Source organism: Leopardus geoffroyi, chromosome C1, assembly GCF_018350155.1.
Source record: "Leopardus geoffroyi isolate Oge1 chromosome C1, O.geoffroyi_Oge1_pat1.0, whole genome shotgun sequence".
Lineage (NCBI taxonomy): Eukaryota > Metazoa > Chordata > Mammalia > Carnivora > Felidae > Leopardus > Leopardus geoffroyi.
Window position 1 is genome coordinate 117,369,104 of NC_059328.1, and position 15,445 is coordinate 117,384,548.

Here is a 15,445-nt window from a genome sequence, read left to right on the forward strand (position 1 = left end):
ACAGTGTTATCTGGGGACATCATCTGGGGAAAAGGAACGCAGACTTCCTGTGAAGCCTTGCCCTGGAAATGCGAGAACTATTGAGATTGGCCCCCATAGTCTGTTCTGAAGGGGAAATCCTTGCCAGGAGATGTGTTCTCCATGAACTCCCTCACTCAGCCTGTAGGCCTGGTGGATCAGGGATCTAGGGCTGGGGTGGGATATGAAGGTTCCACTTGGGGAAGGTGTCTGAGAAGGAACTCGTGTGCCAGGAGACAGAAAGACTAGCTGTGACTCTCCTTAGGCCCGGGGCAGGTGAATGTATGGAGTATATCAGAATGAATGCCCTATGACCGGGTCACAGACTCTGGACTCTGACAGGGCCATTCCTTTTCCCCCCTGTTCTCTGGATCTAGCCAGCAGCTGCCTTCAGAGAGCTGGGGGCCATAACACCCCGAGAACCACAGTTTGTTCAAAGCCTTCTTGGACATAGAGCCTTCAGTCCTTGGGCCCAGGGCTGTAGTAGAAAGGCTCATTGCCAAGAAGCATGTGTTAAAATGCCTGGTTTTGTTAGCACCCTTTGCTCTATGCATCTGTTTGGAGCCAGTATCCGTGGCGGGACTCCTGCCAGTACACCCGTACCGTGCTCTCCCTCCTCCCCTAAGGTCATGGTGTCTTGCCCTTCTTCCTGTGAAATGTCCAGCGTTTCTCTTTGCAGCTGAGAGCAATGATGGCTACCACGTCATCCTGAAATGTGGCCTCTGAGCGAAAGTCCAGCGTGTGAAGTACGGCCCCCACCCCACAGCCCCATGGATTCCCTCGGATGTAGAAACCGCACCACTCTATGCCGCGGCCCCCCCTGGCGGGCTGTGGCTGGGAGGGACTTGGCCCAGTCCAGGAAGACCACGGCCCACGAGCCAGCAGAACCCTGCGGATGCAGTCTCTGGTGTACGGAAAGCCAGCGGCTCCTCTCTCCCTTCCTCTTGGCCTCCAGCTTTTGAATGTTCCTCGTTCTTTTCCCAGCCCTGCTATCTTAAAGAGGCAAATGGCAGGGCCATCTTCTCTGAAACCCCTTGCTCCCTAGTTGGAGGCCAGTTCACTGAGTGTCTCGGTGCCTTCTGACCATTCCCCTGCCTCCCGGGAAGGCTGTGCCTCCCCCCGACCTTCACCTTTTCTGGGAACCGGCTCCATGACCAGGACTGCTGACTGGATGTAGGTGGCTTGCCAGTGTTCTGTCTTCGTGTTGGTTCCCCTTCTCAGCGACCCTGGTGGGCATCTGTCTTTCTGCTTCTTGGATGGCTCGGTGGGAAGGGGACTTATTCTGTGCCTTCTGCTGCTTTCACCTTGACTCCGTTTCTAAGGACCTGCTTTTGCAGTGCCCAGCGATGGGCTCCTGTCTCTGCATTGGTGATGTAGACACCACGATGCTTGTGTAGGACTGGCCACATAGACCTAGGTCTGTGCCCTTGGAAGGAAGAAGGAGAGGATAGAACAACTATTTTTCAGGTACGTTCTCACGAGTATGAAAGGGATGAGAACAGAATGATATTTTGCTTGAGCCCCTTTTATGTAATTTTATGCCCTAAGCAATCATGGGTAAGGAAGATTAGGAAATGAGTATTCGGCTGTATGATCAGATGACCCTGATGGTCATGATAGGCCCTGTTGGATGGACTTAACCAGGTCCCATTTAAAGAAGACCTTGGCTGACGACTGCCAAACTTGCCAAGTTTCCTAGGGTTCATCTTTTCTGTGCGGCCCCAACTTAAATGTTTATCTTTTTTCATGCACGGAGGGAGTGTTTAGGGCATTTTGCCTGCATTGGAGTGGTTGGATCACCTTTCTTCGTGGCTTAATTCTGGGGAACTCTGATTATCAGTAACCAGTAAACTCAGCAATTAGGCTTTGTCTTGCGTCTGTTTCCCGGCACGCAGTGATCTATACTCTTCGCTAACTTAGGTTTAACTTTGAGAGCATTGAGAAGCCCTATGATCAATGGAGCAGAATTTTACAACTTCTAAAGCAGAGCTTTAGGGGATTATAGCGCTGGGGTCAAAGATGATCCGAACTGGGTAGACCTTGCTTTCCAGTTAGGGAAAATGAAACCTAGAGGGGCAGAGCCATCTGCCTGATATCACACAGTGATAGGGCGATGATAGAAACTCATTATATAGATCAAGACACTTCTCAGGGTGAAAGGGGCTCTCTAAGTAAGAGTTATGTTGGAACCACAGGTGGTATGGTGTTCCTACAGAGTAAAACAGGCTCCTGATTCCTTTCCTGTTTTGGGGGAGGGGGCAGGAGCAGGTAACAGCTTTATTGAGATATAATTCACATACAATACAGTGTACCCATTCAGAGCATACCGCTCTATGGTTCTTAGTAAATTCACAGAATCAGCACATTCAATTTTAGGACATTTTTCTCACCCCCCAAAGAAACCCTGTTTCTTTTAGTGATCACCCTCCCACTTTCCCCCCAGCTCCCCTTGTCCTAGGCAACCACAAGTCTCCTTTCCATGTAGATTTACTTATTCTGGACATTTCATGGATATGGAATTACAGCGAGTGGCCTTTTGTTACTGGCTTTTTTCTTTTTTTTTTTCTCTCGCGTAATGTTTTCTAGGGCATCTGTGTTGAACATGTATTCATACTTCAGTCCTTTCTATAGTTGAGTAGTATTTCATTCTCTGGATAGATGTGTCACAGTTTGTTTATCCACTCATTAGCCGATTGATACGTGAGTTTCTACTTTTCGGCTGTTTCGAATGATGCTGCTATGAACATATTTGTACAGGTTTTTGCATACATAACGTTTTCATTTCGTTTGGGTATATACCTAGGATGTATACCCTACATACATCTTTCGCCAGGGTGTATACCCTGGCGTTGCGGGGTCCTACGGAACTCTATGTTTAACTTTTTGAGAAACTTCCAGATTGTTTTCCAAAGCAGTGGCACCATTTTAGCCTCCCACCAGCAGTGTAGGAGGGCTCGTTTTTCAACATCCTCACCAACACTTGCTGCTTTTTGATTAGAACATTCTCTAATGGGTGTCCAATGGTATCTCACCGTGGTTTTGATTTGCATTTCCCCAGTGACTACTGATGTTGACCATCTTTTCATGTGCTTATTGGCCATTTCTATGTCTTCTTTGGAGAAATACCTGTTTAGATCCTTTGCCCATTTGTATTTGGGTCATTGGTCTTTTTTTATTGCTGAGTTGCATCAGTTCTTTGTATATTCTAGATACAGGTCCTTTGTCAGCTCTGTGATCTGTAAAACTTTTCTCCCATTCTGTGGATTGTCTTCACCTTCTTATGATGTCCTTCACAGCACAAAAGTTTTTAATTTCGATGATGTGCAAGATCCCCTACTTTCCTTGTTTGTGCTTTTTGTGCCCTATCTGAAAAACCATGGTGTAATCCAAGTTCAAGAAAATTTGTGGCTATGTTTCTTTTTAAGAATTTTCTTAGTTTGAGCTCAGTAGTGGCCTTTGATTCATTTGAAGTTAATTTCTGTACATGGTGTGAGTAGAGGTCCAGCAACACTCTTTTGACTGTGGGCACCCAGTTGTTCCAGCACGAGTGGTTGACCTCCTCTCCCGTCCCCAGCCCATGTCTGGCTCCACCATTTTTATAACGGGCTTTCTGTTCTCCTCTGAGTGTCTCCCCCTTACTCCCCCTTAACCTCAACAGGACGGGGTCATATTGTGCTCTGATACTCGGTGGCCTTTCTTGGTGCATGTTCTAACTCCACACATTAGTCCTAGGGGAAAGTCAGGACCAGTCATTTCCTTTTTTGAGGACAGTGAGCCACAAGGAAGTGGAATAATTTGCCCAAGGTCACAAGAGTCAGGACTAGACCTTTGGTCTTCTGACTTCCAGCCTTTCAAGGGGTCTGTCAGTCACTAGACCTAAGTGATGCCACTCCCTAGGCCAAGCAATGACAGCCTCGATTTTAATTATTTAATTGTGGCAGACTCCTTTTTATTTAATTCCAAATGGGGGTCTGATAAAGATCTGTTACCTTAAGTTTGCTGTTAGTGGAATCTTCCATTTTCTGGAACCCCCCACTGCTGTCTGTGTTTGTTTGTTTTTAACCTTCTCCTTTTTTTAAAGATTTTATTTTTAATCTCTACACCCAACGTGGGGCTCGAACTCATGACCCCGAGACCAAGGCCCCACCGCCTGAGCCATCCAGACGCCCCTTTCACCTTCTCCCTGTGGTTCTAGTGGAGTCTTGTAGCTTGCAAAGAAGTAGGAAATAAATACGCTTCTTAATTTGGCACTAAAATGTTTCAGCTGCTTGGTTTCGACAGCTTGTCCTCCTTCCTCGGAACTCAGATGAGCTAGCTGTCCATTTTATTTTTTTCATTTCAAAGCAGAGAAGCCATAGCTTCCCACTCCTGTCCACTCTCTTTCCCAAGGGCTCTGAGGCCAGGACCTGGGCCTGGGGGGTGGGGCAGCCCCTCCCGGAACTGTACCCACTGGCCCCCCCACCCATGATTCTAGGCTGTGGCTTCTCCACGGCAGCAGCAGTTTTTAAAGGTGCCCCCCCGAAGAGAGAGAGGATCTCCTCAAGTGCTCAGTCCACCATCTTGAGCCAGGAGCTTCGAGTTGAGGTCCTTATTCTCAGGCCATCACATTTCTTTTTCCATTTGCAGGCTTGTGATAAACCTTTTCCTGTTTACCAGGTTGCACCTTTACCTTGATGACACAGAGGGAGAACAATAGGATTCTCAGGGGAAAAGGGATGGATGGAAAGAGCAGGGTAGGGAAGGGAGCTTGAAGCCTGGGGCTTCCGGTCCTAAGCAAAGGCCAGACAGCGTCCCTACAGACCTCCTGCCCGGGCAGCTTGTGGCCCCTTGGGAAGAGCTGTGAACCTAGAGGGGGGTTCACTGGGAGCACACTGGGGCTGGCCGAGCAGTGTGTCACAAGTTTCCAAGTCCAGCGTGGCTCCGGGGCCTGGCCTGAGTGACCTAAGCTCTGAAAATCATTAACGAGTTGATGAGGAAAATGGAAAACCTGTGCTGTTGTTGGTGGAGCAGAGGGAGTGAGCCCGGAGGCGCTAGGAAGGTGGAAGAGCAGAGCATGAGGGGTGAGGGTGGCGGCATGACAGTGCCCGAGGTGCAGGAGGAAGTGGAAGGCGCAGGGGGGTGGGAGCCGGGCCCCCAGACCCTCGCTTGGCCTGAGTGTCTGCCTGTCTGGAGTCGTGGGCGGCTCTGTCGTGAGGTGAATGTGAAGGGCGGCGGGGCTTTCCCTTTGTCCCCTACGTGAAGTCCTCGGCGGGCCAGTAATGGGTCGGGGCACGCATCCTGGTCGCACAGGGCACCACCAGTGCTCCTGCTCAGGCCGCTGTGTGCGCGTCTTTAAGAAGGGTTCCCCGGCAGCCTGAGCCCAGACTCTGTGCTGGCCAGCTCCACGTCTACACTACTGATGCGCGCGTGCACTTGCGCGCATGTGCACACGCGGGTCCCTTTCCTCGCCCCTGTATCTGGCCTGAGTGCAGCTCTGGATATTCTCAGCTCAGCTGGATGTGGGGGTTGATGCTCTTGCTTTTAGATCCTGTGTGGCACCCTGGTTCGGATTCTGATGGAATGGGTCAGGGGTAAAGTTGCCCTACTTGGGGGGAATGCACACCCTAAGTCCACCTCTTCCAGGGAGGGGAGCAGTGCCGGCAGCTGACCTCTGACAAGAACCCCCGAAACAGGGCTCATGGAGTCGGTCTGCCACACAGCTGCCTCACGGTCACATGCTCTGTGTGATACCATCAGTCAGGCCGGCTGGGAGGAGAGGGTTGGACTCCCTTTACCCCCTGGGGGCAGGGCAGAGGGTCTGCGAGCAGCAAGGTGCTGGTCAGGCCCCCCACCCAGGGCACCCTGCGAGCTCCTTGAAGCCTCCTCTGAACTCTCCAGACCTCTCTGTGAAGCCTTCTCTCGTACCATCCTTCCCCCTCCTCCCGTGGGGGACAGCCAGTAGCTCTGAGTGGTGGCACCCCGGCCAGTGGCCCAGCGCTAGACCTGCCATGCCCCTCCTGCTTTAGTGGCCGTCTAGGGGCAACGTCCCCGAGCAGTGGCTCTTGGAGAGGTGGGTTTGCTGCTCTGTGCACGGCAGCTGACTCATCTAGCCCTTTATGGAAAAACTTTGCCAACCCACTGAGGAGGTCAAGCTTTCTGTTGCTTTCTGTCCCCACTGGAAATCCCATTAAGTAAGGACTCTCAGACAATAGTAACAATAAAAAGTACTTAACTTGTTTTGAGCTTTGAGGCAAGAGATGTGTTTGGCCGAGCAGTGCTGGAGTCTCCCCTGCCTGTCGCTCCCTCACTTGTGAAGGGTTCACCCCAGCCGTCTGGGTTTTCCTTCCTCTTCCAGGCCGCTGGCCTGCTCCTGGAGACCTGGTGGGCCTTTGCACCCTGGGCACGTGCCAGGGCTTGGTGTCAGAGGGCCGTGTGTGGCGAAGGGTCCTTTGCTGGTATTAACAGGTCGGCAAGCTGTGGAGGGCGGTGGCCTCCTGACTGAGGTCACTGGAGCTTTCCTATCCTGGAGCTCACAGCCTGACCTTCACCTCCAACTGGCGCCTTGAGGACCTCTTGGCTTCTCTGGGTCCCGCAAGTTTCTCCCTGAACGTTCTGCTCTTTTTCAAACCGAGGAAACCGCTTGTGGGAGCCTCAGCTTGGTGACAGAGAGAGGCCACTGTCTGGCTCTGAGGAAGGGTTCTATGGGCCTGGACTTCTGGTTCTGCCCCCAGGAGAAGCTGGAGTGCGGCCAACAGCTAACCTTATGGGCTGAGTCCCACATGCTGGGGTCTGTCTTCCTGGCGGGTGACTCTGGTCTTTGCGGGCCCCTTGCTTCTCACTCCAGGTGCAGTGGCCAGACGCTGCATTCAGCCTCCCGTTAGCAGCAATGCCAACACAGTAGTGGCAGATGCTGGCTGGTCTCTCTGGCTCAGGTGTCGAGCTCACCACTCTTGCCATTGTCCCTTTCCATCCTTCCCACTCTGCTCTGAGGCCACTGTGACCCAGCTTTGCAGGTGAGGAAATCAAGACAGATCAGATGCCGGCCCAGGGTCCTACAGCTGCTGGTGGACTGAGCCAGGATGAGAATCTGAGTCTGGGTCCCACATCCACACCCCACGTTCTCACATGCCAGATTTGGGGGGCTAGCTCCTTCCCCAGCGCTAGCTTTCATCCTGAGACTGCATCACCGGGCTTGGTGCGTTCCGAACGGTGGGGAAACATTTGCGGGGCTTGGTTACAAGAGAAGGGGATTGTTTTGTGTGCCCCCTCCTCCCCCCCCCAGCCCTCCCCTTTTATTACCTTTACACTGGGTAAAAACTTGGTGACTGTGTCCTCGAATGTTCCTGTATGTAATGTGATTCTTTCTTAAGATGTAACTTCCCCAGCATTCTCCAGATCGGGTGACCCTTTCCCAAAGGTGGCGGGAGTCTATTGGGGTGGCGTGGGCTTTGGATGGGTCAAGTGGGTGTGATGGGTCGTGGGGAGGTGGGCATCGAGTCGGAAGTTGTCATACTGCCACATTGTTTTTTGTACCTGGAATAAAGCATATTTTGCACTTGTTACTGAACCATTGTGCAGATGAGAAATCTGCCTGTGGGATCTGTGCTTGGGTCAGAATGCAAATAAAACTCATTTGTAAGAAACCCCTGTGGCTCAGGCCTGCGGTCTCTTTCTCTCTTTTAAAATTGTGGTCAAATGCAGAATAGCACGAAATTTGCCATGTTAACCATGTTGAAGCGCACAGGTCAGTAGCATCAAGTACGACCACCCCCACCTTCCAACTCCAAGGACCGTTTCGTCTTCCTCAGTTGAAACTGTACCCTTTCCCCCACGCAGCGCCCTGTAACCACTGTTCCACTTTGTCCCTATGACTGTGACTGTTCCAGGTACTGCACGGGAGTAATAGTATTTATTTGTCCCTCGTGACTGGCTTATTTCACTCCTGCACAGTATCTTCAAGGTCCATCCACATTGCAGCACGAGACAGGTTTCCTTTTTTTTTTTTTTAATTCATTATTTTAAAAATTTTTATTTTTGAATGTTTATTTTTGAGACAGAGACAGAGAGCACGAGCAGGGGAGGGGCAGAGAGAGAGGGAGACACAGACTCCGAAGCAGGCTCCAGGCTCCGAGCTGTCGGCACAGAGCCCGACGCGGGGCTCGAACTCAAGAACTGGAGATCGTGACCCGAGCCGAAGTCGGACGCTCAACCGACTGAGCCCCCCAGGTGCCCCTAAACAGGCTTCCCTTTTTTAAGGGTGGATAGTACTCCGCCATATGTACACGCCACGTTGTGTTGATCCCTTCGTCCGCCCGTGGGCACCTGGGCTGCTGCCACCTGTTGGCCGTTCATGAATCATGCCACTGTGGACACAGGCAGGCAGGTGTCCATTTGAGTCTCTGCCTCGGCTTCTGGATAGACACCAGAGGTGGATTTGCCGGTCTTGTGGTCCTACTGTGCCCACGGTGGCTCCACACTTTATATTCCCGCCTGCAGCAAACGGGGGTTCTCATTTCTCCACGCTGGGCCATCACCTCTCCCAAGCTCACCTGTCCCCGGGGCTCCATGCAATCATGTACATGTGCTGTGTCCTTAACCCCCCACTGCCCCGGGGCTGCTGCCCGTTGGAGCCTCCTGCCTCCCAAACCCAGGGGTCACCGTTCCGCTCCCCGCCACACTCCGGTAAAGTCCCCTTCTCCCGACTTGTCTGTGCACAGGGTGTGCATGGCGGGGGGGGCTGGTGGTGGCGTGGAACCGTGGGGTTACATGATGGAGAGCAAGCTCCTCAACCTCCGCAAACCGATCTTCTCATCTGTGACCCGGAAATGTCACCTGCCTTGAGACCATGCGTGGGGAGCCGTGAGAATGAGCCGGGTCACACAGAAGAAGGTTCCCAACAGAACCCAGGAGCAGCTTCCCGGAGTGGGGGGGAGGGGGAAACAGCTGGGTGTTTTCCAGGATCCAAAGGAGAATGACACCATGGAGGGCTGGAGTAGAAATAGATGGGGACTGGTCAGAAAACGTCCTGTGGCACAGCCTGTGGCCCAGCTGCCTTCCCACGCAGAGCCACACCCGAAGCTGGTCTGTTTCCAGCAAACATTCTGATGGCCGTGCAGTGGGCATGAAGCTTCCGGGATGAGTCCCGCTAGAAGCCCCATTTTCTTTTTTTATTTAAAAAAAATTTTTTTTATAACATTTATTTATTTTTGAGACAGAGAGAGACAGAGCATGAACAGGGGAGGGTCAGAGAGAGGGAGACACAGAATCTGAAACAGGCTCCAGGCTCTGAGCTGTCAGCACAGAGCCTGACGCGGGGCTCGAACTCACGGACCGCGAGATCATGACCTGAGCTGAAGTCGGCCGCTTAACCAGTCGGCCACCCAGGCGCCCCAGAAGCCCCATTTTCAGGCATCGGGGTGAGCCGCTGTGGTCCTCAAACAGCATCAGAATCACCCAGAGGGCTTGTTTAATAGACTGTTGGGCCCCACGCCCACCTCTGAAACCTAGCGGAGGTTTGAGCTGGGGTCTGAGAATGTGCATATCTAACTGGCTCCCAGAAGCGGGCTGTTGGCGGGCAGAGGACTGTGCTTGGAGAACCACGGCCTGGAGGAACTTGCTCTCTTGAAGAAACATCCAGGAGGGGAAATGAGTCATTCGAGATGCAGACCCAGGTGTGAGCTAAGGATGGGTGGTGGGGTCAGGGGGACTGGGGAAGGTTAGGGTCAGCTGATGGGAAGGTCGTCTAGAGCCTTGAGGGGTGCCGTCAGTCAGCTGTGGGACCCTCCCGTCCTACCGTAAAGGAAGCTGATTTTGGTCCTGCAACCTGTTGATTCGGCCTTCGGGGGAGGCAGCGGGGCCTCCCGGGTGCAGGTTGCTGGCTCCCCGACCCCACTGTGCGCTCTGGGCCAGGCACAGCGGCCACACCCAGCAGCCCTGAGCCCGAGGTCCTGAGCTGCGGCTGCCCCCATGTCCTTGACTGTGGCAGCCCACCTGGGAGACCAGACGAAGCCAGCGGTGGGGGTGGGGGCGCCCGGTGTCTGGGCCTCTGTCCTGCAGGCTGGAGATTCCACCGGGAGTGTGTCACAACAGGGTAGGCTGTAGGAGACTGACTCCCGAGGACCAAACTTCCAGGAGCCCGAGGGAGTCAGCCAAGGGCCCATAACACAGAATCCCCAGGGGTGTGTGTGGACATATTCTCCCAGCGGAGGACGGCGGTGGAGAGTTGGCTTTGCCTCTGCCTCCTTCGGTGGCCAGAGCAGTTTACACTTCCCAAAGCACCTCTGTCCTCGGTCCTCAGCAGGGAAGGGCAGTTACTGGGGCTTCTGTGCTGCGGGCGCCCGCATGGAGGCCAGGGGAGAGTCCTTGGACTTGCCAGGGACACTCGGCCCATCTGGGTAGAGTCGGGATTAGATACTCCCCAGTGTAAGCCCCAGGGCCACACGTGCTTTCCACGGAAGGCCGTGGCCCCTGTGCCTCCCCGCCCCAGCCCCTCATCCCTTTACTCCAGGGAAGGGAACCTGGTGGCTAGGAGGTTTCCAGAGCTCAGCTGGGTTGTATATTAACCTGCCTTGATTGGGTGGATCAATATTTAAACTCAATTACAAGGGAAAGGGGTTATCTGAAGGAGCTTATCGAGCAGAAGGCGGCTATTGGAATATCTGATCATCATAGAGGCTGATCTGGAGTGGGGCGGGGGGCTGGGCCTCAAACACGTCCAGAGTGGAAAAATGTGGATGGAGGGAAACCAGCCAACTTCCTGCCCTTCCCTCCTTCCTTCCTTCCTTCCTTCCTTCCTTCTTTCCTTCCTTCCTTCCTACCTCCCTCCCCTCCTTCCTTCTCTTCCTCCCTCCCTCCCTCCTTCCGTCCTTCCTTCCTCTCTCCCTCCATCCCTTCCTCCTTCCCTCCCCCCTTCTCCTCCCCTTCCCTCCTTCCTTCCCTTCCTCCCTCCCTCCTTCCTTCCTCCCTCCCTCCTTCCTTCTTCCCTCCCTTTCTTCCTTCTTCCTTCCTTCCTTCCTTCCTTCCTTCCTTCCTTCCTTCCTTCCCTCCCTCCCTCTCTTCCTCCCTCCCTCCCTTCCTTCCCTCCTTCCTTCCCTCCTTCCTTCCCTCCTTCCTTCCTTCCTTCCTTCCTTCCTTCCCTCCCTCCTTCCCTCCCCCTACCTCTCCTTTGCTCCCTCCAGCTCTCCCTCCCTCCCCACTCCCTTCATTCCTTCTGCGGACACAGCTCTTTCCTGGCTCCAACAGGTCACAGAGCTCACCAGCCCTGCTCATCCTCTGAGCTCCCATAACCAAGTAACCAAGAGGCTGAACTGTCCGTTTGTCAGTCCGCCCCTCTCACTGGGCATAACTCCTGGAGGACAGAGGTGGGTCTGCCTGACCGTCGCCACTCTGAAGTCCAGCCTGGGCCCTGGCCCGGAGAAGCCACTCCAGCTGTGTTTGTCGGGTGAGTAAATGATAGGGGATTGGCCAGCGAGGGAGTGGGAGCGGAGGCGCTCGTGAGAGAGTGCCTGTACCAGGCAGGGAGCCAGCGGCTGTGCCTTCTTACCAGGACTTCAGATTAGTTTGTTAGCTCAGCGCCCTGAGAACAGGGCTACGGTGGCAGGGGACAGGGGACAGGCGAATTTGGGTGGGAGAGTAGGGAACCGGGCAAAGTACGGAGTGTGTGGCAAAGGGACCCTGGGTGCGTGAACATGGCCAGGGCCTGGCAGGGGCCCTCCCGTTGGGTACCTGCCACGTGCCAGAGGGCTCACAGGCTGCTGAATACACAGGATCCAGAATACACTGCTATGGAGAGGTGTGTGTATGTAAGTGTGTGTGTGTGTGTGTGCGCGCGTGTGTTCCTTATGACACTCCTTACCTGCCTGAAAGCTGAGGCTCCCGAAGAATCCAGCCACCACAGGACGCAGTCTACGTGCCCTGGGGGTACACAGCTCTCAGAGATGAGGTTTTGGGGTGGCGGTGGGGGGTCCGCAGCCGACGACCAAGAAAGGATTCTTGAAGACGTCTCTGGTGAAAAAAAGGTGATCTTATTAAAGCGCAGGCGCAGGACCCGTGGGCAGAAAGAGCTGTACTGGGATATGTGTGTGCTTGGTTTTATGCTATGAAGTTGGGGAGGCAAAGTCAAGTGGGAAATCTCCAGAAGGACGTGGATATCCTAAGGAGGACTCCGAAGATACCTGAGGCCTTGCTATGGTCAAGCCAAGGTTGTTTCCCCTCTAGTAAGGCATTAACATTAGGACAGCAGGGGGTTCCTGGAGAAATGTCACTGTCTGTATTTGCCTCAAGTATCTGTCAATGGGCTGCAGGTTATGAAGAAATTTAATTTTCCCCGCGACTCCCTTCTTGCCCTTGTTCCCCACATCACTATTGAGGGGTGACGTTGGGGCTCCAGGAAACTGAGTCTATAGGTTTCTGGAGATTAGGCTGTTGACAAGATTGCCTTTTTCTTGTCATTAACCAGGACATTTGTAAACTGATGGAGACCGTGTCCTGTATGACTGTGATCTCTATCAGTTGGTCATTTGTTTTCTTTCCTCTCCTTTGTCCTTGAGCAGCCAGGAGAGCCTGAGGAATATCACACACATCCCACCTGGCTGGTGGGTGGGTGGGGGTGGGGGTGGTGCGCTGGCTTTCACGTTGTCCTCAGCCCGCCCCACGCTCCCTCATCATCCGGAGTCTGTAGATACCAATGCACCCAACAGCCCTATTCCCGGGTCAGCCCTCACTGACCCTACTGTACGAAGGAGGAAACTGAGGCCAGGAGAGGTTCATTTCCTTTGCCCAAGAAAGAATCGGAATCCAGATTTTTTTTTTTTTAAGTTTGTTTATTTATTTATTGCGAGCAAGCAGGGGAGGGGCAGAGTGGGAGGAAGAGAGAGAGAATCTCAAGCAGTCTCCGTGCTGTCGACGCAGAGCGTAATTTGGGATTCGACGCGGGCTCAATCTCACCAACTGCGAGATCACGACCTGAGTCAAAAGCAGGAGTCAGACGCTCAACTGACAGAGCCGCCCAGGAGCCCCTGAACCTAGAGGTTTTGACTCAAGTCAGCGTTCAACTACTACTGGATTCTGCCTTAGTGGAGACATAGGCTCACAAAAATAGATTGAGGGATGCCTGGGTGGCTCAGTCGGTTAAGCGTCCGACTCTTGACTTCAGTTCAAGTCATCATCTCAGGGTTTGTGGGATCGAGCCCCGCGTCGGGCTCTGTGCCGACAGTGTGGAGCCTGCTTGAGATTGTCTCTCTCCCTCTGCCCCTCCCCTGCTCACGAACACACACTCCCTCTCAAAATAAGTAAATAAACATTAAAAAAAGACAGGTTGAGGTGGGCTGCATCAACATTCATTCATTCATTCATTTTGTTTTCTTAGCCAGCAGTCAATCTGAGCCCATGGTACCATGTACCAAGCACTCTGTTGGATGGGGTGGAGCAGGGGACCCCCACCCACTACCATGTGCAGTCAGAGGGGAGACGTGGTCACTGAGAGGAGCCCCATGTCCCCCAGACCCTCTTACAGCCTCTACTCGCCTCGCCAACCCAAGAGCGTTCTGCGGTGCCTTTAAGAAAAAAAAGGCATTGTTGTTGGAAAGCTGAAATCCGCCTGCAGGTTCCCAATGTCCCATCAAGGGTGTTTGTGTACAAAACAGAGGCCGGGTGTGGCCGGTGGCACACAGGGCCCACTGTGAGGCGGGAACGAGGCACCCGGCTTGCTTCAGTCCCAACTGTCTCTGGCACAGAAGACGCGGTGGGGAGGACACTGCCCCGGCCTGATGGCTACGGCACCGTGGGGCCCAATCCCAGCCAGACCGTGGGGAACAAGGCCCTCGAGGCAATGCTGTGGGCAACCCTGGACATGGCCCATGCCAGGGGTCTGCAAACGGTCCCCCCAAAGCCTTCATTAAAGGAAATAGTATGTGGCAATGTGTCCCAAACTAAGAGCTGCCCTGCAGGTGGCTGGGGGCCACAGACTATGATGGGGGCTGTGAGGAGGCCCAGGTGTAAGGTGCCGAGTGTGAAAATCTCAGAGCATGTCTAGCCTCTGTGCTGCTGCTGCTGGGGAACTTGAGGCCCACAACAAGGAAGCGACATGCCGAGGTCCCCTGGTGATCCGGTGGCTCATCCAGACTGGGAAGGAACCCAGGTGCCCGTATTACCCTGGCCAGGGCTCTGCCCTTAAATTCAGGCCCTTCCCCCAGGCATATTGGGGATGGGAGAGTCTCTGTTACAGACATTTGTCACCACTGCTTGCTGAATGCACGCACCATGGTTCAGGTACCTCACTGGGCACGTTGTGGACACTGGCCATTTAACGCTTGCAGCACCCGTGAGTGAGGGTTATTGTCCTTGTTCTCCAAGGACAGACCTCAGGCTGACATGTCGACATGCTGTGGCTAGATGCTCAGCCAGAAAGTGTGGGCCGATGCCCCAAACGCGGGGTTTCTGGCTGCATAGCCGGGGCTTCCGCTTTTTCACACCATCTCTCCCATCGGGGACACGGCCCGTGCTCAAGACCAGTGGCCTGACTAGCTGTGCGGTGACCATTGAGGGATTTGAGCAGAAAGTGCACGAGTGAAGCTAGTTTTCACTGCGGGGGGCCCATGTTGCGGGTCTCCAGTTGAAGGAAAATGACCCAAGCCTGTCCTCTCCAGCCTGTCCTCTTTGGGATCCAGCGGTGACACAGGACCAAGAGGGACGTTTAGGGATCTGAGGGTAAATTTTATTTCTCTAAGTCAGTGGCATCTTGATCCATGGGTGAAGTTGTAAAAAGACTCAACAATACAGTTACGGAGTATTCACGTTTAAGTGAGTATGTTAAATTTATTTTATTTTATTCTATTTTATTTATTATTGTTTGTTTGTTTATTCATTCTTGCTCCTGTCCTCTGTATTTTGTTTATAATTAAAAAAAAATTTTTTTGTAACATTTACTCATTTTTTTGAGAGACAGAGACAGAGTGCGAGTGGGGGAGAGACAGAGAGAGAGGGAGACACAGAATCCAAAGCAGGATCCAGGCTCTGAGCTGTCAGCACAGAGCCTCACGTGGAACTCGGACCCATGAACCAGAAGATCATGACCTGATCTGAAGTCGGAAGGTAAACCGACTGAGCCACCCAGGTGCTCCTGTTCTCTGTATTTTAAAGTTGATTTCTACCTGGGCAGGATTCTCAACACTTGGACTTCAAAGGGGATCCTGGCCAGGACAGACCTGGGGGTCATGGTTAGGCCAGGGAGCAGGGACATAGCCATCCCCAGGGTAGCTGGCCTCTAAATTAGGAGGTGCCTTGGCCTTGACAAGGTGGCCTAGAAGGGAAAGGAGGCCACCTGGGGGAAGCCTGAGAGATTCAAGGGTCCCACCCCACATGCCACCAGCCACCTCCTGCCCATAATTCCTGGTGTGCCGGCCTTGTCTGGGAGATGTCGCCTTCTGTCTTTCTTTCTAACACTGGTGCA

General features: G+C 53.4%; 1 protein-coding gene across 2 annotated transcripts in view; it reads left to right on the plus strand.

Moving 5' to 3' along the window:
- The window catches only part of TFCP2L1 (transcription factor CP2 like 1), a 62,954-nt gene extending 55,314 nt beyond the window's left edge, over nucleotides 1–7,640 (plus strand). For both annotated transcript variants that reach the window (XM_045479493.1, XM_045479494.1), the window contains one exon: nucleotides 698–7,640. In XM_045479493.1, coding sequence (XP_045335449.1) covers nucleotides 698–744 — 47 coding nt within the window. In that variant the 3' untranslated portion in view covers nucleotides 745–7,640. The remainder of the gene's footprint in view (nucleotides 1–697) is intronic.
- Nucleotides 7,641–15,445: the final 7,805 nt, after the last annotated feature.